This window comes from Mesoplodon densirostris, chromosome 9 (assembly GCF_025265405.1).
Source record: "Mesoplodon densirostris isolate mMesDen1 chromosome 9, mMesDen1 primary haplotype, whole genome shotgun sequence".
Classification (NCBI taxonomy): domain Eukaryota; kingdom Metazoa; phylum Chordata; class Mammalia; order Artiodactyla; family Ziphiidae; genus Mesoplodon; species Mesoplodon densirostris.
Window position 1 is genome coordinate 112,620,453 of NC_082669.1, and position 27,972 is coordinate 112,648,424.

General features: G+C 43.4%; 1 protein-coding gene across 2 annotated transcripts in view; it reads left to right on the top strand.

Moving 5' to 3' along the window:
• The first annotated feature begins 1,342 nt into the window (after positions 1-1,342).
• Positions 1,343-27,972, top strand: part of UBE3C (ubiquitin protein ligase E3C) — a 114,795-nt gene continuing 88,165 nt past the window's right edge. Inside the window, exons 1-3 of one of the 2 annotated variants that reach the window (XM_060107472.1) lie at positions 1,343-1,762; positions 23,765-23,818; positions 27,118-27,192. In XM_060107472.1, the coding sequence (XP_059963455.1) occupies positions 1,697-1,762; positions 23,765-23,818; positions 27,118-27,192 (195 nt within the window). In that variant the 5' untranslated portion in view covers positions 1,343-1,696. Of the gene's footprint in view, positions 1,763-1,879; positions 2,024-23,764; positions 23,819-27,117; positions 27,193-27,972 lie in introns of those variants that run through there. The other variant, XM_060107471.1, reaches the window with a different exon arrangement.

Consider the following 27,972-nt stretch of genomic DNA (forward strand, 5'->3'; position numbering starts at 1 on the left):
TAAAATCTGTAAAATTTAAAAATTGATAAAATTTGTATATTTTTGATGAATCAAGGATTTCTTGACATATCAGAGTAGCTTATGTGTTAACTGGAAAACTGCACTAATCACTGGCTTTCAAAGTTTTTTGATCCTGACGACTGTGACCTAATTCTCATATATATATATATGAGAATATATATATAGTATGTGTATATGTGTGTGTGTGTGTGTGTGTGTGTGTGTGTACATGCAGGATTTTTCAAACTGAGATTGAAACCCATTAGTGGGTTGGGAAATGTACTTAGTGATTTGCAGCTGGTATTAAAAAAAAAAACGAGTAAAAAAATAGTGCATCCCACATAGTAATGAAAAACATTAGTTTTTAAGATTTTGATTTCAGTCGTGTGTATATGAAATATATGTAGGCATACAATATATATTTACGTATATATGTACGTGATATATATTTCTCTGTGTATATGTGATATAGATGTATGCATATATATGTGTGTATATGCTATATATTTGTGGGTTTTTTTTTTGTTTTTTTTTTTTGCGGTACGCGGGCCTCTCACTGTTGTGGCCTCTCCCTTTGCGGAGCACAGGCTCCGGACGCGCAGGCTCAGCGGCCATGGCTCATGGGCCCAGCCGCTTCGTGGCGTGTGGGATCTTCCCGGACCGGGGCACGAACCCGTGTCCCCTGCATCGGCAGGCGGACTCGCAACCACTGCGCCACCAGGGAAGCCCTATTTGTGTATATATTGATGTGCATGTGACAGTTATGTTAACTGTATGTATGCATACATGGTATACTTTTATACACGTGCATGTATGTGATATACATTTGTATCTATGTGTGTATGATATATACGCGTATATATTGGAATATGTGAGCATGAAGTTCACACATAACTGGGTCACAACGTTAAATGATGCACTCTCTACGGGCATTAAGTAATAAAGCTGATATTTTTTCCCCTCAGATCAGTCAAGTTTGGTATCATTGAAAGCGTGGAGCCCGCTTCCCAGAAAAGTGCACAAACAACATCCTAGTCCTACTCCGGGGCGCAGGCGCCCTCGGCGCACTGTGGAGACACGATTCATCCGCACCGCTCGGGACGCGCGCCCCCGCCTCCCCGGGCACCAGCGCCCCCGCGGCACCTGCGGCCCCCCCTCTCCTGGCACCTGCGCCCCACCTACGCGCCCCGGCCCCGCCCCTCATCCCTCCCGCCGCAGAGCCTGGCACCGCCGCTTCTTCCCACGCTCCGACGCGCCGTCGATGCGGGTGCGCGCACGCCGGCGAGGCGCCGGGAGCAGCGCCGCGGCGTCGGTGTCGGGCGCGCGCACGCCGGCGGGGCGGCGCACGGCAGCGGCGGCGGCGGCCATTTTTCCTCCCGGCGGCTGCTCCGGGTGCAAGCGCGGAGTCTGCGGCCCTGCCGACGCTCGGGCTCGGCCGGAGTGGCGGGGAGGCGTGGATGAGGGGGGAGGTGGCCGAGGGCTGCCCCCAGTGTCGCCGCCCCTCCCCCCCAGGGCAGTCCGGGCGGGCAGAGCGCCGGCGGGCGCGGGCTCGGGGTCACTTCCTGGCGCGGCCTCGTCCTCACCGCTCCCCTCACGCCGGGACCCTCCCCCGGTCGCTGTCCCCGCCGGGGACCCTCCCCCGGGGCCCGCCCGCGCTCTCAGTGTCGGGCCCTCGCAGATGGGATAGGCTGTAAAGATGTTTAGTTTTGAAGGGGATTTCAAAACCAGGCCCAAGGTGTCCCTGGGAGGCGCGAGCCGGAAGGTAAGAGCGGCCTGTGTGCGGCAGTGCCGCGGGGCTGGGCGGGGCCGGCCGCGAACTCCGGGCGGGACGGCGGGCTGGGGGCTGGCTCGGGTCCGGGAGGGGTCCATCCCGGCGGAGGGACGCGCGGGGGGCGGGCTGCGGGATCACCTGCTCCGACGGCTCAAAGCGGGTCTGGAAGGAAAGCTGATGGGGAAAAAGGGCTTTGTGGATCGGAATCGCCCAGAAGCTGCAAGGATGCTGAGGGTGGACGGCCTTTTATACGTAGGTAGTGAAAAACTCGGGGCAAAGGGCAGAGTGTTTCTTTCAGAAATGAACTTTAGGTACTTTATCACACTTGACTGATGGTGATTGCTTTTAGAGTACTACGTGGGGGTCTTGTCTGTTGTAGAAAGTAAGTAGAATGTATTTGTTCATGGCAACAGTCTCTGAAGTTGAGGCGGAACTCCTCATCATAGGCCACGTGTTTGAATCCAAGGCCATGAAAGTCGTCCCTTACCAGCCTTTTGGAAACATTTCTGGAGAGGCTCTAGCACTTTTTTTCTGTTACAACTGGTCGTATGATTATTCTCAGGATAACAGTTTAGAATAAGGGCGTACAAACCAGTTACTGTGCTATCCTTTCTGATGACTGGCATATACTGATTCGGTGCAATTGCTGACAAGTAGTTCAGCGTCAGTGTTGCGTCATTTGCTTGCTTTTTACCACTTGTCCACTGGATCCCTTCCCTGCCTGTTTTAGTTCTATCAGACTAAAAATAAAGTGTAGTCGCCCTTAGAGTGTTGGAAAAGTTCAAGTGAGTATAATTAGCGGATTGTTTACTAAATAATTTTCTAAAGTGTTCTTTCAGTGGTTCGTCTATTCTTTCTTCTGTATAGTGTATTCTGTGTGTTACACTTAACGACGGGGTTGGCACATGGCTGAGCGGATGCTCAAGTCCATGTAAGAATATCCGCTTTAAATTGTACTATGGGGGTATGTGCATGATGGTTTCTGAGGGTAGAGGAGGGGAACCCAGCAGGGATTTGGGAAGGAAGTGTGCTGATAATTTACAAGCTTTGGGTTTTGCATGATGGTGATTGGTTAGAGGCTGCAGAACTAGGTGCCAGACTAGGTGCTGTGTAGGTGTTGTGCAGGGCTGGCGTGGGTCACATTCAGTGGCTTGGGTATTCATGAAAATTCCAAATGAGATCAAGGGACTTATGCCATTGGAAGGGGCCTTGGAGAACCTCTGGGCCAGATCTAGTTTACAGGTGGGATAAAGAGCTGTTGAGTGATTGCACAGCCACATAGCAAGCTGGGGACAGTTCACCACCTTAGAATCCATGTCACCTCACTTATGTAGGACCTTGTGACTTCTGTTACAGACAGGAGTGCCCTGGCAGGTCCTGCTAGGGTTTTGATCCTGTTTTCTCACCAAGTAACACATCTCTTCTTTAGGGAAAATAGTTATCTGTTGGTCAGAATCTCAAGGGGAGATTGCATGTCTTGCTTTTCAGCTGTGCGAAACAATTTTTTTCCCCTTTTTACCTCCCTTTTCATTGAGGTTTAGACTTAACATACAGTCAGGGTCACAGACATTAAGTGTCTGTGTCTTAGGCCATGGTCCCTAGAAGCCTGAGGAGGAAATCCTTGTGCAGGTGAAATTGAGGCGGGAAGAGAGAGGGCAGGGGACAAGGGGTTTTCTCGGTTGGAGTTTATCTTTAGCCGGATCCCACCGACAGCTCTGGAGCGTGGCTGGCATCACAGAGTTAGTTGTCCCTTCTTGAGGTGAGGGGGCTGGCATTTTGTATCCCCGTATCATTTAGTCGTTGTCTGCAGGCTGCCCCTGGGGTGGGTGGGAGTGTAATTCTCCAGAGAGGGTGGCAGTAAGGAGCCCACCGCAGTCACTCTGCAGTGGCTGGAGGGTGGGTGCATTGGCCTGGTACCGGAATCTGGGCAGGGAATTAACTGTAGGTTCGGCTGGCAGGCTTTTCACACATGAACACACCCGTGGGCCCACCATTCCCATCAAATAACATGCCCAGCATTCCAGAGGCCCCATCTGCACCCTTCCATTCTAAGCCCCCCTACCCAAGGGTAACTACTATTCCGACCTTTATTACCACAGATCAGTTCTGCCTGTTGAACTTCTTGTGCGTGGAGGCCCCTCTTTTTGGACTGGCCTCTGTGGCTCAGCATTTGGTCTGAGAGGTGGGATCCATCGTCTTATTCTGGTTGCACTGTCTGAACACAATAGCACAGTTGATCTGTATTTGTTGTGTGTGTCTCTGGGTGGACACGTGCTGCTTACACGTTCCACGTGGGTTTAGCTGCAGTGCACTCTGCCTCGGTCTGAGCGTTTCAGTGGCTCCACTTCCCTTGCCAACACTTAGCGTTGTCCGTCATTTTAATTTGGCAGTTCCGGTGGGTATGTAGTTTCATTGTAGTTTTAATTTTGTTTCCTAACAACTAATGATGTTGCGCACCCACATATGCTTATTTTCCTTAATTCTCTTTGGCTGCAATATAAGTCCTTTGCCTCATTTAAAAAACAAAAACTTACAATGATCTTTCCCCCATGTCTTAAATTATTGTTTGAGATTTTTCCTTCTTAAGTTTAGTGGAAACTGAATAGTTGCCACTTTTTGAATAAATACATCTTCCCCCCCAAAATTAAATGAATATTTAAAATGTTTATTTGTAAAGGTTCTTTGAAGGATCTGAAACATTGTAAGGAAAAGTTCATGCCCTCATTGTAATCTTGTTGGGGAGATAAGACTTACACAGTTAAACATTAAATAACGATAGAGAGAGCAATTACCACATTCTGGGTTTTCCTTGGGCTGATTCAGGAAAGAATAGAATTGGTTGGGGTTTAGTCTTGAAGGATGCGTGGAATTAGGGTAGCTGGGAAGCCAAGGGTATTCCAGGTTTGTGGAAGGGTATACATTGAGTAGGTATATACTGGATTGGGTAGGTATATACTGAGTCTAAGTCACATAGGTTTCCACTTTTTAATATTTCTGAAGTCAGGATACATGGTGGCATGACATAGTTTATTGGCAATATTTTTTTCTATTCTTGGTAGTGCACAGAAGAATGAATATCTTAATGGTCACTTGATTACAAGTATAGAAATCCACTGTTATTAGCATCTTGCCTTAATGTGGTTCATTTGTTACATTGATGAACCAATAGCAATACATTAAGATTCATTCTTTGTGTTGTGCTTTAAGTGGGTTTTGACACATGTATAATGACATGTATCTGCCATTACAGCATCATAGAGAAAAATTTGTTGCCCTAAAAAGCCACTGTGCTTTACCTATTCATCTTCTCCCTTATCCCTCACACACTGCCGCCCCCCTGCCCCCAATCTCTGGCCACCACTGATCTTTTTACTGTCTCCATAGTTTTGCCTTTCTAGAATGTCATGTAGTTGGAATCATACGGTGTGTAGCCTTTTCAGATTTGCTTCTTTCACTTAGCAGCATACATTTAAGGTTCCTCCATGCCTTTTCATAGCTTGCTAGCTTGTTTTTTTATCTTATTTTTTATTAACAGACTATTTTTGTAGAGCAGTTTTAGTCTTAACAGGAAAAACTGATGGGAAAGTTCAGAGAGTTCTCACTCCATCTTCCTTCCACATTGTTTTCTCTATTATTTCTATCTTGCCATAATGTGGTACGTTTGTTAAAATTGATGGACCAATATTGATACCTTATTATTAAGTCAGTTTATATCAGGGTTCAGTCCAGGTGTTGTACGGTCTGTGAGTTTTGATCTTTTGAGACTGGCTTCTTTAACTTAGGAATATGCTTTTAAGTTTGTTCCAGGTCTTTCCTGGCCTGATGGCTCTTTTTTTTTTTTCCCCTCTAAATTGCTGAATACTGTTCCATTGTCTGGATGTACCACAGTTTATTTGTCCCTTCACCTGCTGAAGGAAATCTTGGTTGCTTCCAAGTTTTAGCAATTATGAATAAAGCTGCCATAAACATGCACATGCAGGTTTTGTGTGTGGACATAGTTTTCAGCTCCTTTTTGTAAATATCAAGGAGCACGATCGATCGTATGGTAAGATTATGTTTAGTTCTGTAATTAACTGCCAAACTGTATTCCAAAGTGGCTGCACCGTTCTGCGTTCCCACCAGCGATGAGAGTTGCTGCTGCTCCACATCCTCGCCAGCATTTGGTGTTGTCAGTGTTTAAATTTTGGCCATTCTAATAGGTATGTAGTGGTATCTTTTTTTTTTTTTTTTTTTTTTTGCTGTACGCGGGCCTCTCACTGCTGTGGCCTCTCCCGTTGCGGAGCACAGGCTCCGGACACACAGGCTCCGCGGCCATGGCTCGCGGGCCCAGCCGCTCCGCGGCATGTGGGATCTTCCGGGATAGGGGCACGAACCCATGTCCCCTGCATCGGCAGGCGGACTCTCAACCACTGCGCCACCAGGGAAGCCCAGTAGTGGTATCTTATTGTTTTAAGTTGCATTTCCCTGTTGACATGTGATGTGGAGCATCTTTTCACATGTGCTGATTTACCATCTGCATATCTTTGTTAAGATGTCCAGGTCTTTATCCCATTTTTTAATTGGGTTGTTTGTTTTCTTACTGTTGAGTTTTAGCAGTTCCTTATACACATTTTCAATGTATTTGTATATATTTTGCAGATATAAACTCTTTTCAGAGAGGCCTTTTGCATATGTCTTCTCCCAGTTTTGAGCTTGTCTTTTCATTCTCTTAACAGTCTTTTGCAGAGCAGAAGTTTTTAATTCTAATGAAGTCCAGTTTTATCAGTTTTTTTCTTTCATGAATTGTACTTCTTATGTCGTATCTAAAAAGTCATTGCCAAACACGATGTCACCTGGTTTTTCTCCTGTGTTAACTTCTAGTAGTAGTATAGTTTTGTATTTTACATTTAGGTCTGTGATCCATTTTGGGTTAATTTTCGTGAAAGTTGTTAAGGTCTGTGTCTAGATTTATTTTTTCTTTCTGTTTTGGCATGTGGATATCCAATTGTTCCAACATATTTGTTGAAAAGCTGTCCTTTCTTCATTGAATTGCCTTTGCTCCTTTGTCAAAAGATCAGTTGGCTGTATTTTTGTATGTCTATTTCTGGGCTTGCTATTCTGGTCCGTTCATCTATTTGTCTCTTCTGGATTTTTTTGTTTTGCTTTGTTTTTGCCAATGCCATACTGTCTTGATTTCTGGAGCTTTATGGTAAGCTCAGAGTCAGCTAGTGTCAGTCCTCCGACTTTGTTCACATTTTTCTTCAGCATTGTGTTGACTTTTTTGGGTCTTTTGCCTTTCCATATCAACCTTAGAGGCAGTTTGTTGATATTCACAAAATAACTATTTATATATATGTATATATATATATATATTTTAAGCCCTGTATTTTAGGTGTATTTGTTGCATTTGTTTTTATTGCAATATAGTTGATGGTACAATATTACATAAGTTACAGGTGTACAATAGTAATTCACAGTTTTTAAAGGTCATACTCATAGTTATTATAAAATATTGGGTATGTTCTCTGTGTTGTACAGACTTACTGGGATTTTGATTGGGAATGTGTTGAATCTGTAGATCAAACAAGTTAGGAAGAATTGATCTTGACAATATTGAGTCTTCCTATTCAACATGGAATGTCTCTCCTTTTGTGCAGTTCTTTGATTTTATTCATCAGACGATTGTAATTTGCCTTATATAGACCGAAGTATTTCTTTTTTGGGGGGTTGCTAATATAAACAATACTGTGTTTTTAATTTCCAGTTCCAAATGTTCATTATTGGCTTACAGGAAGGCAATTTTGTTTTGTATTTACCTTTATACCAATTTCTCCCTATTTCCCTCACCTCTATCCACCCAGCCCCTGGCAGCTACTTTTCTATTCTCTTTTTTGACTTTGACTTTTTTTTGTTTGACTTTTTTTTTTTTTTTAATATTCTATGTATAAGTGATACCTACAGTATTTGTCTTTCTGTGGCTTATTTCACTTAGCTTAAATTAAGGCTCTCAAGGTCCATCCATATTTCTATACATGGTAGAATTTCCTTCTTTCTCTTGGCTGAATAATATTCTGTTGTGTGTATGCACCACATCTTTATCTGTTCGTCTGTTTGATGACCACTTAGGTCTTCGTATCTTTATTATTTTGAATAATGCTGCAGTGATTATAGTGGTGCAGATATCTTTTCAATACCTGTTCTCATTTCTGTTGGATAGCTACCAAGAAGTGGGATTGCTGGACCATAAGGTAGTTCTATTTTTAATTTTTTGAGGAACCTTCGTATTGTTTCCATAGTGGAAATGTTATTTATTTATTTATTTATTTATTATTTTTTTAAAATTTCAAATACTAGTTCATTGATGGAATATGGAACAGCAATTGACTTTTATATGTTAATCTTGTATCCTGCAGTATTGCTATAATTACTTATTAGTTCCAGGAGTTTTTTGTTAATTCTTTGGGATTTTCTACAGAGACGATCATGTCATCTGTGACCAAGGACAGTTTTATTTCTTTCTTCCCAATCTGTATAGCTTTTGTTTCCTTTTCTTGCTTTATTGCATTAGCTAGAGCTAATGATGTCAAAAAGGAGTGGTAAGAGAAGATATCCTTGCTTTGTTCCTTATCTTAGTGGGAAAGTTTCTAGTTTCTCACCATTAAGTACGATGTTAGCCGTAGGTATTTTGTGGTGGTTCTTTATCAAGTTGAGGACGTTCCTATGTATTTCTAGTGTGTTGAGAATTTTTGTCGTGAATGGGTGTTGGGTTTTTTAAATTTACTTTTAATTTTTATTTTCTTTTTTGGCCACACGGCGTGGCATGTGGGATCTTAGTTCCCCAACCAGGGATCGAACCTATGCTCCCTGCAGTGGAAGCACGGAGCCCTAACCACTAGACTGCCAGGGAATTACCTGGGTGTTGGATTTTGTCAAATGCTTTTTACTGTGTGATCATATACTTTTCTTTAGTCTGTTGATGTGATGGATTACACCAAGTGTTTTTTGAATGCTGAACCAGCCCTGCGTACCTAGCATAAATCCCATGTGGTTATGATGTATAATTCTTTTTATATGTTGTTGCATTGAATTTGGTAGTATTTTGTTTGGGGATTTTTGCATCTGTGTTCCGGAGAGAGTAGCTTTTATTTCTCGTGATGTCTTTTTCTGGTTTTTGTTTTAGGGTACTGCTGGCCTCGCAGAATGAGTTTCACTGTAGAGCCTACCGAAACCAGCTACTGTAATTTTAATTTCCCCTTTCGATAAGTCTAGAATACTCTTAGGATTTTAAGCACTCTGATTGGTTAGTTTTATATAACTGCCCTCTATTGTGTAATTGGAGGTCTTACCTAAAATATTTTAACCTAAAAAAAGTCCATGCTATTTCATTTTGAAAAGCTGGCAGTTGATATACATGTTGTCATACTACTCTGTGTGTTGCAGTGGAACATAAACTGTTTTTTACACGTCTGACATCAAGTAAAGTAGAAACATTTCTAAAATCAGATTTTAAGATTTACTGTCAGAACTGGTATTATTACCTTCCTGTTTTATCTAGCAGCCCCACATCTGTTCTCTTGAATATGATTTTCCATACTCTTCACATACGAGACCAGAACACTGTAGTTCTCTGTAGCATATAAGGTCAGGAATTCTTCATCTGGTTCCTAGGGAAACCAAGCAGAATGGAAGGGCTGAGACTTTGTCTAATTCTCTTTGGACTTCTAATCAGGGTCTAGGGTGAGGCAAGCAATGCACGTAGGGCACAAAATTTAAGGAGGCTCTGACTCGAGATGCATAGGTGCAGGGCTTAAGGTGGCACTCGGGTTCATGGCCCTGAGAGTGAGTGCCTCCTTAAATTTTGTGCTCAGTCACCTACCTGGCTTGCCTTCCCTGGTCCTGTCTGGCTTTGCACACTCCAGTGTGTGCTGATTTTCTTGAGTTACAATTAGTTGCCAACTAGGTCTCTTAACTAAGGTAATAAACAGGTCATCTCATAGGACTGTAGAAGAGCCCTCAAAAGAGGTTATTGCAGAAGCAGTAAAGAGTTTTCCTCGGTCTCTTTCCCTTTTTTCTTATAACTTTAAAGAATGTGGGCACCTAAGAGTTTGGAAGTTAAGCATTTTATTCTTTGACCGTGACCCTTATTTTATACCACTGTGTCCTTGTTCTCCGGCCATGACCTCTTCACGCCTCTGTTGCTTACGCCGCTTGTGAGCATGCAGGCAGGGGCAGGAGCTTCCTTCCGGCTGAGTGTCTCCGGAGTCCATCACTTTCAGTGGTGACCAAGTCAAAGTTGGGGACGCCTGCTGGGGGGTGCGGGTGGCAGTGTGAATCGGTGCAGCCTGCCTGGGGGACGGTCTAACAGCACGCGTCAGGAGTCGTAAACAGGTACGGCCCCTCTAAGTATAGTAAGTCTACTTTTAGAAATTTATTCTAAGAAACTAACTTGACAGGTGCATGGGATAGATGCATGAGAAAGAAAAGATGATGTTCGTGGCATTACTTACAGTATTGAAAAATTCAAAACAATCTAAATGCCTAACAACAGGAAATTTGTTAAATGGTATAACAGTGCAGTGGGGTACTATACAGCTGTTTAAAGTGGTCATGATCTATATTTGTTAATGTTTATCATTTATTGATGTCTACTCATTATATGTATTAAACTGTGTCATTGTTAGTGGAAATAAGTAGATTTCAAAACAGTAGTGCGGTCTGCGTTTAAATTATGTTAATCTGAACAGTCATGATCTCTGCTTTACCAGCGTCTTAATTTCCGATGAACAGAGTGCATCATAGTGGCTTAAAGCAGCACGTTTTTGTTCTCTCACTCCACTCTGTGGGGCAGGCATCCGAGAGCAGCATGCAGGGTGGTTCTGGCCTAGGGTCTCTGGAGGCTCCGGCATCGGAAGCCTTGCCCGGTGCTGGGGGAGCCACTGTGGGGCTGGCTCATGCCTGTGCCTGCAGGCCAGTGATGGGTCCTGGCGGGAGGTGTCATCTCCTGCCACTCGGACATCACCTTAGGGCTGCTTGAGTGTCCTCCTGACCTGGCAGCTGGCTTCCCCAGAGCCAGTGACGCAGGAGAGCAGGGAGAACGAGGCAAAGCCTGTTCCGAGGGAGTCCTGAAAGTCACACGTTGTCACTTTTGTCCTATTTTATTTGTCAATCCAGTCCACACAAGGTGAGAGGAATCACACTCCACCAGTTTGGAAATGTAGCAAGGAAAGAAGTTGGTAAACTAGGAACAGCTTAGAAAACGGGTGAAATAGAGAACTGACTTAAAATTCCTGTCTCCCAGGCGAGGCTCCCTGACTGTGAGCTGGCCTTTCCTGTGAGCTGTTAAGCTCTTGCGTTCCTGCATGGTCTTACCTGAAATGTTATGTTAGGCAGTTTATTTGAGTTAAGCACCTTCCTCAAAAAAGCCTCAGAATCATGAGAGGCTGCCATTTATTTGCAGCAATTTGAATTCACTTAGATCATTTATCTTTTTAATCCAGCCACCCTTGGAGAAAAGGGGGGAATATACAGGGGAGTAAGTAATATGGGAATGAAAGTGTTTGGCTTGTCACTTTGACAGCCAGAGGGCAGGAGGTAGATGCATCAGGCCATTGGAGAGAGGGGGTGAAGTAGGAGAGCATCAAAGTACATTTCTGGCCATCTGAGAGCTGCTTGGGGCGCCTTGTGCCAGAACGGAGGGAGGAAGCCTGTTTCCCTCCTTTTCCAGGGCCTATTCTCAGGGCCCCGGGCGGGCAGCATCATGTCAGTGCCCTCGGCTCTCGTGTGCTGGATGGCGATTCTTACCACTGTTTACAGGTTGACCGTTGTTGCCACCAGTTAGAAGATCAGCACGGGCAGAGGTGTCCGACCCTGGAGAGCTGGCCGTCACCTACAGACTGTTCAGCTGGCTGGAGCGGGGGTGGGCGAAGAGAAGGCTGGGGAGACGGGCAGTCGGGCCAGGTCATAAAGGGGCACCTTGGGAGCCACTGAAGGCTTCTGAAGCAGTGAAGTGACTCTGAGCAAATTCAGGTTTTAGAGAGACGATTGTGGGGCAGTGCAGGGGCTGGACACCAGGCGAGAGACAGGCAGCTGTCGTTGTGCGGAGGAGTAGCGAGGGCCTGACGCAGGCAGCAGGGCTGAGTGGAGGGGTGCAGGGCTGTCGAGGAGCCAGAACGGATGAGCTCTGGGGGACAAGCATCACGTCAGCTGTCAGTCTGGGGTGACAGGAGTGGACGGTGACCCCGTAATCCGACACGACGCTGAGTTCCTAGGGATGTATTCAACGTAAGATGCTTGGGGTTGCTCAGTGGGCAGGTGGGGTGCTAGTCTGGAGCTTCAGGTAGAGACTGGGAGTCGTTGGTCCATCAGTAGGTAACAGTTGAAGTTGTGAGATGCTCTGGAAAATGTTCTGCTGAGAAGACATGTGGGCTCAGGACAAAACTCCGAGGGATGCCAGCGTTTACAGAAACAGAGAAAGAGGGGCACGCAAGGGAGGGGTGCTGCTGGGACCAGTACGTGGCCAGCCAGCAGGCGTGGCGGTGTGCACAGACGGTAGTACTGACTGAGAGGCCTGAGCAGAGCAGAGCTCATCAGAAAGGCAGGGCTTGTTGGAGGACCTCAGACCTTTTGTACTGGTTTTGAGGTTTTATTTGCTGTAGCTGTGACTGTATCCTGTGGACTGACCATAAGACATTTATATAAACTCTAGGTTATTCCAAAGCCGAGGATCCAATTGTTCAGTCTGTTTTCTAAAATTAAAATTTTGTTTTCTTTTTTAAATTACCATGCATGTTCTCTGTATGAGTTGTGTGTGATGAAGTAAACATTGTTCATCCTTTACTTTTGGACATTTAGGTTGTTTCTATTTTGTTGTGAACAACATCTTTATAGCCAGTGATTTATAATTATTTTTTAGGATACATTGCAGAAAGAAGCTGAATTGCTTGGTCAGTGTGCACATAGGCTTTTGATATATTTTGTTCTCTAGAAAAAATTATATCAATTTCCATTCCCTGGTCTTAGCAGTTAAGCACTGCCTTAGCATCTGTGCAGTTGCAGGGAGCCTCCGAGGGCACTTTCTCTCCAGGGTGCTTCTGTTTTCTCTCCTTATTTGTTAGTTACCTACACTGCATCCCTCAGGGTTTGTCCTCCTGCTTGTTGTATGCTCTCGCCTCTTCTAGACTCCTTCTCTGTGAGGCGGAGGTGTTGGCATCCCGTAGAGGAAGAAATCAGGGCTCAGAGATTCCAAATCATTTAGTGAAGTATGTGAACCCTGGTCTGGATGTTGGATGTTGTGTAGCCTGCACGTCTTGTGTTGTTTCTCGCTTTGCTTAAGCTCTCCTTTAACTGCTTGGCAAGTTGAGGACCATGTCCTGCAGGCACTGAAAGGATGGCTTTAACAATCCTATGTCTTTTTGAATTAATTTTTCTTATAATGTAGCTTTAGTGCTCTCTTTAACTTTTTTAGGAACATTAGTAAACTCTAGTGTGTTGGCAAGCAGCACAGTTCATAGCACATATTTACTGTGAAAGATGAAATGTAAAAAGTAAAATGGGGGCTTGAAAAAATGCTTATCTTCCTAACCAATTGTCTGCAACTTATTCATCTTTTCTGGGCTTCTCATTTTCACGTCTTGTAATGGGAAAGTCATAATTCTTGATAATGAGAAAGTTAGATTATCACTAATCTTCCTTGGTCTAATAACGTTTCCATTTCTAATCTCCAGTCAGTGGCCTTTAAAAAAAAGTTACTTTTTTTTTAATTGAAAAAGTTTTAAAAACTGAGACTCTTCTAAAGGGCATATAATGAAGTCTTCCTCTCACTGAGACTCCAAACTTCCCCACTCTTACCAGTTTCCTCAATCTTTTCAAAACTAGATTAAATATAAATAAACGTGTGCCCCTAGCTTTTGAAACAACAGTGAGAGCTACTGTTCTCCTCAGCACTGTGTCTTAGTGACCATTCCACACCAGCACCTTTAGATGTAGTTTCTCTTCATGGATGCATAATATTCCACTGAATGGTTTGTATCATAGAACCACTTTCCTATTGATAGATGTATATGTGCAGGTTGTTTCCAGGGTTTTGCTAGTAAAACAGTGCCATAATTAATACACAGTTTTGGTGTAAGAAAAGAAGGTCTTTAAAAAAAAAAGAAAAGAAGGTCTTTTGGAATTATTGTAATGAGATATAAACTATTACATTTTATTTTGGTACTTTATTTTTTTAAATAAATAATTTATTGGCTGCATTGGGTCTTCATTGCTGCGCATGGGCTTTCTCTAGTTGCGTCGAGCAGGGGCTAGCTACTATTCATGGTGGTGCGCGGGCTTCTCCTTGCGGTGGCTTCTCTTGTTGCAGAGCACGGGCCCTAGGCGCGTGGGCTTCACTAGTTGCAGCACGCGGGCTCAGTAGTTGTGGCTCGCGGGCTGTAGAGTGCAGGCTCAGTAGTTGTGGCGCACGGGCTTAGTTGCTCCACAGCATGTGGGATCTTCCCAGACCAGGGCTTGAGCCCGTGTCCCCTGCTTTGGCAGGCGGATTCTTAACCACTGCGCCACCAGGAAGTCCTTTGGTACTTTATTTTTAAATGAGCTCTTCTCACATTTTATGCTCTTTATACATGTTAATATGTGCATAAATTTTGTTCTAGTCTTTTTTCTATATAGTGTTTGAATTGGAAATCATATTGTACATTGTTTCATTTTTTAATTTTTTATAAATTTATTTATTTATTTATTTATTTATTTTTGGCCGTGTTGGGTCTTCGTTGCTGTGCGCGTGGGCTTTCTCTAGTTGCGGTGAGCGGGGGCTACTCTTTGTTGCAACATGCAGGCTTCTCATTGCGGTGGCTTCTCCTGTTGCAGAGCACGGGCTCTAGGCGTGTGGGCTCAGTAGTTGTGGCTCATGGACTCTAGAGCGCAGGCTCCATAGTTGCGGCGCACAGGTTTAGTTGCTCCGCGGCATGTGGGATCTTCCCGGACCAGGGCTCGAACCTGTGTCCCCTGCATTGGCAGGCTGATTCTCCACCACTGTGCCACCAGGGAAGCCCTGTACATTGTTTTATAAATATGATTTTTAGTAACTTATTACTGTATTTTGATGCACTTTTAAATATTTGCATGTATGTGAAGTTGGTTGCTGTTGTATTTACATAAAGGTTCTTTCTTATAGGTCTGTAAAAGAAGGAAAAATCCACAGATCATAGGTTGTGCATTATTTACAAATAAAACTTTTGCTAAATTTTCACATTTTAATTAACTCAAAGTATTTTACTTGAAATTCTTCAAATTGTGTAAAACTGTTAGTATTGTGTTAGTGCATGAGAGTGGGAACATACACTAACTTGAAACAGATGTGAAACTGATTGTTCTATTTACATTGGTAAATGGAGTAAATTGCTAATGGAAAATATAATCCAAATATTTTGGAAACAAAGGAAATCTCACAGTTTTTAAAAAATCAAGGTATTAATAAACATGGCTAAACTTATTTTTATAAGTGCTTAGCAGTCAATTTGAGCATTTGGTTTTATGGAAATTGTCATGTTATGTACATATAGTTTGACCTATACTCAAATTTTTGACCATAAATTTTTTTTTGATTCTGATGGTTAATGAAATCTAATTTAAACTATATATGACTTACTTTTTAAAAACTTCATTTTGTTCCCACTAAATTAATTTGCATGAAGAAAGCATTTTCCCCCCTTTAAAAAACATCTTTGTTAATGGTATCTGTGAAGTTTGGCCATATTTAATTTTCAGAGAAGATAAGATAATGTGCCTAAGGCTCAAAGATCAAATAGAGTAGTTTGCTGTAATTAATTTTGTTTACATATTGATGAATAGGGCTAGTGTCACAGCTGTGGAGGTGAGAGATTAGCATTGAAAACAACAGGTCTGCTATAGGAACAATAGGTTTAGTCATTCCCAAAACAGTTGATTCAGTGTGCTTTATGAAACTGGTATATAACTGGGCTGGGAAACCCTAACTTGTCTAGGCCTGTAGACTCTAAAATGTAAAAGCTATTTTCAATTATAATAAATTGAAACCAAAAATTTGTTAAGAATGAAAATCTAAATGTGCGTTTTACTGGTACCCTATTGTTCTCTTCCTCCCAGCCACTTAATTAATGAACTTATTCTTGGCTTTGTTGAGCTGTTTATAAAAACTTACGTTCTGGAGTAGCTTCATTAGTATCTTATTCTAAAAAAGTGAGAAAGTATTACACATACTTGGATAATAATTCAAGCAGTAGAAAATAAAGATTCAAATAAAATGAACATCTCCCTGCCTTTCACCCCACCACTCACTCCCCCAGTTCCTGATCCTTGTAATGGGTCTGTGTTCCCAGGTTCTTCCCTGTCCTCTCAGAGCTGTTTTCTGCACGTGGAATCACTGAGATGTGCACTCTTCTCTTGTTTGAACACACGCTAGAGCACGTTGAACAGACTGCTGTGCTTCTCCCTCCAGCACTACGTCTGGGCATAGTTCCAGATCAGTACGAATAGATCTGCTGCATTTTTCAAAAAGCTGTGTATGGGCTTCCCTGGTGGTGCAGTGGTTAAGAACCTGCCTGCCAACGCAGGGGACATGGGTTTGAGCCCTGGTCCAGGAAGATCCCACATGGTGCGGAGCAACTAAGCCTGTGCGCCACAACTACGGAGCCTGCGCTCTAGAGCCCGCGAGCCACAACTACTGAAGCCCGTGTGCCACAACTACTGAGCCCACGTGCCACAACTACTGAAGTCCGTGCGCCTAGAGCCCGTGCTCCACAACAAGAGAAGCCACCGCAATAAGAAGCCCGTGCACTGCAACCCAGGGTAGCTCCCGCTTGCTGCAACTAGAGAAAGCCCATGTGCAGCAACAAAGACCCAGTGCAGCCAAAAATAAATAAATTAAATAAATTAAAAAAAAAAGAAGCTATGTACGATACTCCGTGTAATGAGTGTTCTGTTATTTAGCTGTCATGTATTTTAATGGCCATTTAGGTTGTTTTCAGCTTTTTTGCTAATTTAAACAGCACTGTGGTGCATTTACTTGTGTATGTGCCAATAATATTTGTAGGTTAAATTTCTAGAAGTGCTAGGTCAAAGGCTATTTTTATAGATATTTCCAAATTGCCCTCTAAGGAGATATATCAGTGTAAGAAAGTGGCTGCTGTCCATCTTCATCTCAGTGTGTTATCTGAGGTTTAAAGTTTGCCAGTTAGATGGGTTAAAAAGCCTATCATTGTGTTTTTTTTTTTTTTTTTTTTTTTTTTTTTTTCCTTTTTGCGGTATGCGGGCCTCTCACTGTTGTGGCCTCCCCCGTCGCGGAGCACAGGCTCCGGACGCGCAGGCTCCGGACGCGCAGGCTCAGCGGCCATGGCCCACGGGCCCAGCCGCTCCGCGGCATATGGGATCCTCCCAGACCGGGGCACGAACCCGTATCCCCTGCATCGGCAGGCGGACTCTCAACCACTTGCGCCACCAGGGAGGCCCTATCATTGTGTTTTTATTGCATTTTTTCCTAAAAATGAGTAAAGATGAAGGTCTTATGTTTAAAATACATTTTTGTTTATTTCCCTATGTACTGTTTATAGCTTTTGCTAATTTTTCTATTTGATTGTTGATCATTTATTTATTTTTTAAAGAAATTTATTTATTTATTAACTTATTTTTGGCTGTGTTGGGTCTTTGTTGCTGTGTGCGGGCTCCCTCTAGTTGTGGTGAGCGGGGGCTACTCTTCGTTGCGGTGCATGGGGTCCTCATTGCAGTGGCTTCTCTTGTTGCGGAGCGTGGGCTCTAGGCGTGTGGGCTTCAGTGTTGTGGCACATGGGCTCAGTAGTTGTGGCTCGCAGGCTGTAGAGCGCAGGCTCAGTAGTTGTGGCACACGGGCTTTGTTGCTCTGCAGCATGTGGGATCTTCCCAGGCCAGGGCTCGAACCCGCATCCCCTGCATTGGAAGGCAGGATCCCAACCACTGCGTCACCAGGGAAGTCCAGTTTGTTGATCTTGTCAAATTATTACTGAGAGCTTTTACAAATAGTTGGTTTTGCAGTGTTACAAATATTTATTCCCACTTTGTCAACTTTTTAAGCCTTGGGTATGGCATTTTTCTGTCTAGAAAGTTTTAATTTTTATGGGGTCAAATTTATCATTTAAAAAAAATATTTACTTCTTTTATTTTTGGCTGCGTCGGGTCTTGGTTGCGGCGCGCGTGGGCTCAGTACTTGTGACTCGTGGGCTCTCTAGTTGAGGCATGCAGGAAGTTTATCATTCTTAAATAAGTTAATAGACTTAATGTGTGGTGTGATATTTCTTTCTTAAAGCAAGTCTTCCTCCACACTGAGATTTTAAAAACAATCCGCATGTTATTTTCACGTATTTTTATAGTGCTGTATATGTATATAAATCTCAGGTCCATCAGGAATCTATTCTGATATGAAGACTTAGGGATACAATGTCATTTATTTAGGCTACTCAGTTGTTGTGACACTGTTTATTGAATAATACATTTTTCTCTGCAAATTTGAAATGCCAGCTTTATCAACGGCTGAATCTCTGTTTTTATTTATGTCTCCCTGGAGACCCTCTGACAGTGACCTGTCTGCTTTTGCTTTAGCCTTATTAGTGTAGATCAACGTTTGTCCCCGAGTATGGAGTGTGATGATTCCGGTGGTACGTGAGAGAACATTTAAAAACATGGTAATTTTTTTTTTTTTTTTTTTTTTTTTTTTTTTTGCGGTATGCGGGCCTCTCACTGTTGTGGCCTCCCCCGTTGCGGAGCACAGGCTCCGGACGCGCAGGCTCCGGACGCGCAGGCTCAGCGGCCATGGCTCACGGGCCCAGCCGCTCCGCAGCACATGGGATCCTCCCAGACCGGGGCACGAACCCGTATCCCCTGCATCGGCAGGCGGACTCTCAACCACTTGCGCCACCAGGGAGGCCCGGTAATTTTTTTTTAACTGTTATTTTAGCAACTTTTTTTTTCAGTGGTTTGAGAGACGGCAGTTTTATTTATTTGTTTGTTTGTTTATGGCTGTGTTGGGTCTTCATTGCTGCGCACGGGCTTTCTCTAGTTGCCATGAGCGGGGGCTACTCTCTGTTGTGGTGTGTGTGAGCTTCTCGTTGCGGAGCGTGGGCTCTAGGCGCGAGGGCTTCAGTAGTTGTGGCACGCAGGCTCAGTAGTTGTGGCCCGTGGGCTCTAGAGTGCAGGCTCAATAGCTGTGGTGCACGGGCTTAGTTGCTCCGCGGCACGTGGGATCTTCCCAGACCAGGGCTCGAACCTGTGTCCCCTGCATTGGCAGGCGGATTCTTAACCACTGCGCCACCAGGGAAGCCCTGGAGTGCTTGTCCTGATGAGGCAGGCGTGGGCGCCAGGGATGGACTGCTTCTCTAGCCCTGGTCCACACGGCTAGGGTGAGCTCCTGGATGCTGACTCCCGTCGTGCACTGTGGTGGGTTTGTTGGTTTGCTCTTTTAGCAGCCTGGTGAGATTTCACTTTGAGAAGTTAATAGTTATTTACTGGTCCAAGCCATGTGTAGGCACTCAGAATTGCGAGTTAGGATCAGGCCTATGCCTTTATTTTTCCGACCTGACTGCTGGGCTTGACATAGTTTGATCATTCATTACTGCTGTTTTAAGGGATGGGTTTTGTTTTGTTTTCTTATTTTCTGCTCTTCTTCAGAATAACCACAGCCCTGTGTGACGTAACCTGCTGAAGAGTGACCTTCCATGGCATTTGGTGGCCACATCTTTGAGGATGGTGCCCGTGTGGCCTCTGGGATTCTGACTAGTGCAGATACAGTCGTTTTCTGCATGTTGAGTAGTCAGCCCTGTGTGCTGGGTACCCGTCTGTGAATGTGAACTCACCCGTTCATCGTGTGGAGGAATAAGTGGAGGTCATCTTCTCTTCATGGAAGAGATGACATTTAAGCTGAGTCTCACCTAAGGCAAGTGGGCACTTGCCAGGTGCGTGTCAGTGCCAGGAGGGAAGGCCAGGCTGGGGAGGGGTGGGGCGTTTGAGACTTGGAGGGTAGTTGGGGGGCACGCCGTGCTGGAGGCGCAAGAGAAAGAGGAGGAGGTGTTTGACCGGAATATTCCTGCGCCAAGGCTGTGTTTGAACTTGACCCTTTAGAACACACTGGCCGTTCTCAAATTACGGTCTCAGATAGGCTACCATGAAGTAGGAAAATAAGACCAGCATGGTAGGTTTTACATAACTTTGGTTCATGTAAATAATTGAGCATTGAGAAGAGATGGTTCTGTCTAGTGTCCAGTGGTCTTTCAGGAAATGAGTATTAGATATTGCAGTTTTTGTTTGTTTTAAAGGCGTAGCAGCCCTCTATGCAGGTAGAGGGTGGGAAGCCACGGAAGGAGTTTAAGCTTAAGTCATGGGTGATTTGAACTCTGAATTTTCAATCCATACTTCTTCCCTGTTCTTTATTACCTGTTGACTGACTTATCGGTCCCAGGGATGTCTCAAGGTCAGTGAACTTTAACTTCATCGTTCTCTCCCTTCCATCCCATGCTGTCTTGGCATATGGCTCACCTAGCCAGAGATGGGGGTCTCCCGTTCCCTATGGGTGCTGGCCTCGAGGTCAGCCCAGCCTCTCCCTCCAGCCCTGCTTCCTGCCCAGCGCCCCCTCTCGTGCCTCTGCTGCTTCCTGTGCTCCCCTCTCTGCTGGGATGCTTTCCATCTTGTCATCTTGTCATCCTTCTGAGCACAGCCTTCCAAGATTTCTTTGGAATTCACCTTTTCTTCTGAGAGTTCTCTGAGTCGCGGAGGTGGAGTGTCTGTCTTTCTTTGCGCTGCCTCGTCCCCGGTGCCCACCTGTATTGAGGTGTGCACTCCCAGGGGCGGGGCCGCTCCTGCTGACTCTACTTTATTGCTAGTGTCTAGAATCGTGTCCGGCCCATGGTGGGTGCTTCTTCTGCTCCCACCAGACTGTGCGCTCCTTGGGAGCAAACACTTTTATTACTTTTAAAATAGCCAGTGCCGGGGGCTTTCCTGGTGGCGCAGTGGTTGAGAGTCCGCCTGCCGATGCGGGGACACGGGTTCGTGCCCCGGTCCAGGAAGATCCCACATGCTGCGGAGCGGCTGGGCCCGTGAGCCATGGCCGCTGAGCCTGCGCGTCCAGAGCCTGTGCTCCGCAATGGGAGAGGCCACAACAGTGAGAGGCCCACGTACCACACACACACAAAAAAATAGCCAGTGCCTAGCATGACGCATGAGTCAGCCAATATTTGTTGAGAATAAATTCCTCTCCTGTGCCTCGTTTGAATGTCTTTTGAACAGAGACGGTCTCTGAGTTGGGGAATATGGGAAGAAGCTCCGGTTCTGATGTGGACTTTGGTTGCTGGCTCAGGGGCCGCATATGATAGTGTACGTGACGTATAGACGGCGATTGAGTGTTCCGCCACACTTTTCTTTCTGGGCTGAACGGGCTTTCGTGGCCACCTCTGTGTCCCGGGCCTTTGCGCTTGCTCACTGCGCCGTTCCTGGGCACTCGGGGCCCTTTGTCGCTCACCCCCTGCTGCTCCCCGTGCCTCTGAACTCGTGGCACATGTGGGCGACCCCAGTTTCTTTCTGTGGCCTCCCCTCCCCACCAACCTCCTTTCCGATATATCTTCCAAATTACCCGTGTATTATGATGACAAAAGAGTTTTAAAAATGGCTCAGAATGTGAAGTAATATGATCATACTTAATGTTGTTTTCAAAGTAAATAGCACACGGCTCACCAGCTCAGGCTCTGGACCCGTCTTGAGTTCGGATCTCGGCTCTCCCGCTCTTGAACCTCGCTTCTGTCATCTGTAAACAGGAAGAGCAATAGTGCTTAAGCCATGCTGGGTTATTCTGAGGAACACGTGATGAACCATATCCTCGGGTTTAGAACGTTGCTTAGCACGTGGAGGGTCAGCCCTCAGTCCGTGTTAGTTGTCTGTGTGCTGGGGCACAGTGCTCGGGCACAGAGGAGTCAGTGTTGGTGGCAGCTGGTGCTGTCCTAGAGTCTCCTGTCCCATGTGACTGACGTGACCTGTGGGGTTGGTTGACCTCCCTAGCAGACCTTTCTCTCCTCTCTGTAAAATATTTAGGGAGCATGAGGACTCTTTGAAAGACCTTCACATCATTTTAAACTACAGTTGAAATCACATATAAGGGTTTATGTGTGTCCAGGACTTTGGATTTCCTTGCTATGCTTATTTTATAATTTTTGAAATGAGCTGTTTTAAGTAGGAAACTTTACAGCCCCCAAGCACAGGTAAGAGAAGTGACCTTCCATTTATACGGTGTCCTGTGTCCAAGGATTTTAATCTGTAGGTCATCAAAGGGTAAGGATATTCATCCTCAACACGTTCAGCATTGCCTCTGGTGCGTTCATAGCCATCTCGTATCGTATGCTTCAGACTTAAAGTATTCACTTAGAATCCAGTTATGCTTTTTGATAATTGGTACCTATTTTGATTTTTAAAATACTTCAACCTCGGTGCTGTGTTGCAGGTATTCAGAAGTGCTTTTCAGCTGTTATGGTTACTCCTTTTAGACTGCTTTTCTGTACTTAAAGGAAATGTTCGTTTGTTCATTTTGTAAATATTTATTAACTCCCTACATGTGGCAGACATTGAAGCCAATGATAGGGACCTGGTGGTAAGAGACAGGCCAGGCCCTCAAACCCAGAGGGCTTTTAGATTAGTGACAGCTAAGCTTATGTGTGAAGTCAATTTGGTGACTGTTTTGCTGGCATGTACCATTTTTTTAAAAGTAAAACGTGGATTTAATTTCAGACTTTAAGTATATTTTCTTGTAGTTGTAACAGCATGTATCATTTTAAGAAATCTTAGCTCTATAACTATAACCAAGTAATGAACATATATTAACTCTGATTAAATGGAATAGAAGGAAGAGAAATTACAGACATATATTTACCACTCCTATTCATAAATAAAGATAATGACCAGAAATATGGCTGTATTTTTATCTAGAAGCTTTCCATAATTCTGAGCACTTTTTACTTTAGATTTTTTCATTTCTCCTCCTCCTTTTAATTAATCAGTTAAAAACGAAATATTTTTCTGACCTTTGACTTGTGATAAAGACTTTTTATTTGAATTCAAGAAATGAAATTCTCTGTAATGGAAAATATCTGGAGGATTTATTTCTTTGGCTGAAAATTTTGTCAGTTAGAAACTTTTTGCTCTACACGTTATGTATTCTTTCACATATCAAAGTATTATTTTAAATTGGCTTCATTACTTGCTTTCTGACTATTCTGATGAGTTGTATGTTTGTGTTAAGAAATTTAGGTTTATTAATTTTTCTAATTATTTATATGTTGATGTCTTAGGCCTTTAATTTTATTTTGGATTAAATTTACAAAAATAAAATACCCATACAGTATAGACTGGAGTGGTTCTGGGGCGGGAGGAGGGTCGTCTGTAAGTATTTTTATTTTATTTGAAATGTTTAACTTTCCCATTTGTTATTTCAGTTCCTTCTACATATCAAGTAATTTTATTCGAAATATAGTTTTACTTATGATGAAAAGAATTAAAAAATTTTTGATAACAATAAAAGATTGATTTTTTTCACTGAAATTTTTATTGAGATAATTGTAGGCTCACATGCAGCTGTTAGAAATGATACAGAAAGGTCTGTTGTTTGCATTGCCTAATTTCCCCTGGGGTTTGTATTTTGCAAAGCTGTAGTATGTGCTCACAAGCAGGATATTGACATTGATACAATGCACTGATCTTACTCAGATCTCCCCAGTTTTACCTGAAGTAACGTGTGTGTAAGGAAATCAGATTTTATTCTTAGAAAACTACTGAAATACTACAATTAGATCTGTGACCCCGGGGGTGGGGGTGAGGGAACCATTTAGGCTCTTGCGCCTCAGATTTCTTACTAAGTCAGATGGTTTGATTGGATGATCTCTAGAATCCTTTGGGTCACAACATTCTATAATTTTTGTATGAGAGTATTTTAGAATTTGAAATTATAACCTTTATCTTTTCTCTCTTTTTTGTGTTTAGGAAGAAAAGGCTTCTCTTTTACATCGTACTCAGGAAGAAAGAAGAAAGAGGGAGGTAAAAACAGTTTTGTAATAGTTCCTGTAGATAAACATTTTTCCATAGCATCTAAATAAATCATTGGTTTTCCTGTTTTATATATTAGATATATGTATGTTATATGTGACATAACTTAAGTATTTATATGTATGTTAAATTTCAGAAACATTTCTGGATTTGTTGGATTTTATGGTAGGTCATCCATTCTGGAACCAATGTAGAAAAGATGGACTAAAAGAGCAGTTTCCAGAATAGAGGGAGAAAATAGGCTTTCAGTTCACTTACTTGCTTATGATACGGCTTCCAGAAGATGTACAGGTCTCGTGTATAGTGTTCATGTTTTGTCAAGCAAAAGGAGAAAACTCCCTGTCAAGGCAAGTTATCTTAACTATTTGTGAAGAAGCTGAAAAAATGAAAGGAGCTAGTGACATTTGGCGTTTTAGTCTATATTTTACATTTTATCTTTTGGAGGTAATTTCTTAAAATGGCTTTACTTTGTTGATTAATCAGCAATTGTGGTGTCTTATAGCCTGCTTTTCTAGGTCATTTTTTGTTTTGTTTTTAAATAATTCATCCATTGCTTTAACAAATATAAATTGAGAGCTTGTTATGTTCCAGGTACTTTTCTGCTGGCTGGGTGTATAGCTAGGGAATAAAACAGTGTTTCTCCTGGGCCGTGGAGCACAGATGTTCCCCAGGATCCGGAGGTGGGGACTAGGAAGGTCTGCTTTGGATGTTAGGGTTGAGGGAAGGCGTCCCTGAGCTGGTGAGAGCCCAGTGGATTTCTGAAGGTTGGAAAAGAAAAGCTGTGGAAAGCTGGAAGAAGGGCATTCTTGGTCAAGGGAACAGCAGATGCACAAACGCTCAGGCAGGGTTTCTCAACCTTAGCATTTTTGACATTCTGGCCAGGTAGTTCCTTGTTGTGGGGACTGTCCCGCGCACTGCAGGATGTGTAGCAGCCTCCCTGGCCGCTCTCCTCTAGAGGCCGAAGCACTCCCTACCCTGCTGAGACAACCACGAGGTCTCCAGGAATTACCGAACGTTCCCTCTGTGGGAACTGCCCTCACTTGAAAATCACTGCTCAAACGAACGAGAAAAGTGTGTATTGGTTGGTGTATTTTATCTTCTCTGAAAATTCTCCGTCAGCCATCTCTCCCAGCCATGCCTCTGCTCCATCCTCCCTCTCCCCCTCCTCTTGGACTCACGTGACAGAGATGGTTGACCTTTGCATTATGTCCTGTGTGTCTCCTGTACTCTTTTCAGTAGATCTATTCTTTTGAATATCTATGCTTTGGTTTGGCTGTTTTCTTCTGATCTAACTTCTGATTTACAAATTATCTCTTTTAGTGATGTCTGATTGTTAAGTACATCCATTGAGTTCTGAATTTCAGTTTCTATTTGAGTTCTAGAATTTTCTTTGATTCTTTTATTTCCCAGTTCTCTCGTCTTTTCATTTCTTGGACGTAATTGTAGATTTTTAAGGATGATGTTTACTCTCCAGTGTTTGGAATTCCTGTGGGTTCGTTTTTATTGTTTGTCCTCTTGATTTTAAATTCTTGTCTTTGCCTGGTTATTTTGGTTGAACACCGGACATTGTATGTTCCAAACTGAAGCGATATCTTCAGGCTTAGAATATGGCCTCTTCTTTTTGGAGAGCATTGCATTTGCTTCTGGCAGGCAGTGGGGGAGGGATGAATCCCCTTTAAACCAGGGATGAGCTAACCTGAAGCTGGCCTCCAGGCCTTGTGAGGACTCGCCTGTCCTCAGCGCACCTGCCAGAGAGCTGGAGTGTTCCTGAGACTCTTCCCCAGCAAACAACTGAATGAGTAAAAATAAGTGTTTTGAAAATGCATGGGATGTTATATGAGTTTTTAATTAAGTGCTGTTAGAGTCATCATAGTTATGAATAGATTCCCAAACTAGGTTTAAGCTCAAGGATTCCCTTGTTGTAACCATTTGAAGCTCAGAAAGTACACTTTTGTGACCTGATGGTATGTTCTCTAATCCCAAGATTGCGTGAGTGTGTATGTGCCTTTCAAGCCTGGTAGGTGGCATTCATAGAAGATGTGAAACATTGTCATGTGGTAAGACAGAGTACAGATTTTCGTGTCACACCTGAGTTTGCTCTCTGACTCATATCTTTTGGCATCACTTAATCTTTATGGAAGTCTCGGTTTCTGTGCCTTTAAAACAGGAGTAATGCTCACCTGTAAGGTTATTGTATGAATGCATGTGAAGTGTCTCTCTTAGGGCTGGCACATAGTAGGCTCTCAGACACTGTTAGCTGCAGTGGTTACAATGATGATGAAGAATATATATTTTGGCTAGGTCACTGAAAGTTTTTTTGTTTTTTTAACATCTTTATTGGGGTATAATTTCTCTACAATGGTGTGTTAGTTTCTGCTTTATAACAAAGTGAATCAGCCATACATACACATATATCCCCATATCTCCTCCCTCTTGCATCTCCCTCCCACCCTCCCTATCCTACCCCTGAAAGTTTTAAAGACAGAGTCAAGTTGATAAAAATTGGAGTTTTCTGCTTGGAAACAAAGTGACCTTTAAAATAGGTGCTTTTGTTTGCATTTTTTTTAATACTTAAAAACTTTAAAAAAAAGAAGTCTTTCTGTGCTGGTAGAATTGTAAAATAATGTAGCTGTTTTGGAAAACAGTCCAGCAGTTCCTCAAATGTTAATTCCATGCTTAGATGTACACCCATGAGAAGTGAAAACCTATGTCCCCACAAAAGCTGGTACATGAATGTCCACAGCAGCGTTATTCATAATAGCCCAAAGTGGAAAGAGCTCAAATGCCCATCCGTTAATAAGTGAATAAACAAAATGAGACATGCATACAGTGGAACAGCCATAAAAAGGAGTGAAGCACTGATACATGGTGCAGCGTGGATGAACCTTGAAAACATCATGCCAAGTGAAAAAAGTCAGACACAAAAGGCCACATATTATGATTCCATTGTACACCATGTCCAGAATAGGCAGTTCCATATAGACAGAAAATTGATTAGTGATTGCCAGCAGTGGGGGGTCGGGGTGGGAGGACAGAGACTGAGGGATGACTGGGTAAAGCCCTGGGTGCAGGGGTTTTATTGGGGATGGGTGATGAAAACGTTCCAAAATTAGACAGTGGTGATGATTGCACAACTTTGAGTATATTAAAAATTGGTGAATGGTACACTTAAAAGAGTGAATTTTGTGGTACGTGAATTATGTAGTTGTTTTTTTTTTTTAAAGTCTGAACTAGTATTTGTCATTTTCACTGATCCTGACCCATTGTTTCCTCCTCCCTGCATTATTCAGGAAGAAAGACGAAGATTGAAAAATGCAATAATTATCCAGTCATTTATTCGAGGCTATAGAGACAGAAAACAGCAAGTAAGTTTGTTTTTAAACTGAGAAGGAATTAGAAAGGTATGAGAGAGCTTATTTTATTTTATTTATTATTATTTTTTAATTGATTGATTGATTGATTGATTGGCTGCATTGGGTCTTCCATTGCTGTGCGCGGGCTTTCTCTAGTTGCTGCGAGCGGGGGCTACTCTTCGTTGCGATGCAAGGGCTTCTCATTGCAGTGGCTTCTCTTGTTGCGGAGCACAGGCTCTAGGCACACAGGCTTCAGTAGTTGTGGCACGTGGGCTCAGTAGTTGTGGCTTGCAGGCTCTAGAGCGCAGACTCAGTAGTTGTGGCACATGGGCTTAGTTGCACCGCGGCATGTGGGATCTTCCCGGACCAGGGCTCAAACCCGTGTCCCCTGCATTGGCAGGCGGATTCTTAACCACTGTGCCACCAGGGAAGCCCTGAGAGCTTATTTTAAATATGGCCTTGGATTCTTAGAAGTGGAATTCATTTTGTATGTGTTTACTTGTTTAATGAAAGTTAATGTGGATAATAGTATTTTCCCCAATAGTTAATTTTATTAGTTTATATAAAGATTTATAGACATATGAGTTTTTTGGTGATTTTTAAATTATTAAATGCAAACCACGGCTAAAGATCACAGTAGAAGGAGGTGGTGGAAGACTCCTGCACAGGGCGTTCACGGCTCTGTCACTACATTCCAGGCTTTTTGGGTTTCATTAACCATTTACCAATGATAACTTCTCAGTAACGGAATCTTAATTGTCAGTTTCCACTACTCCAGTTTAAACATTGAGT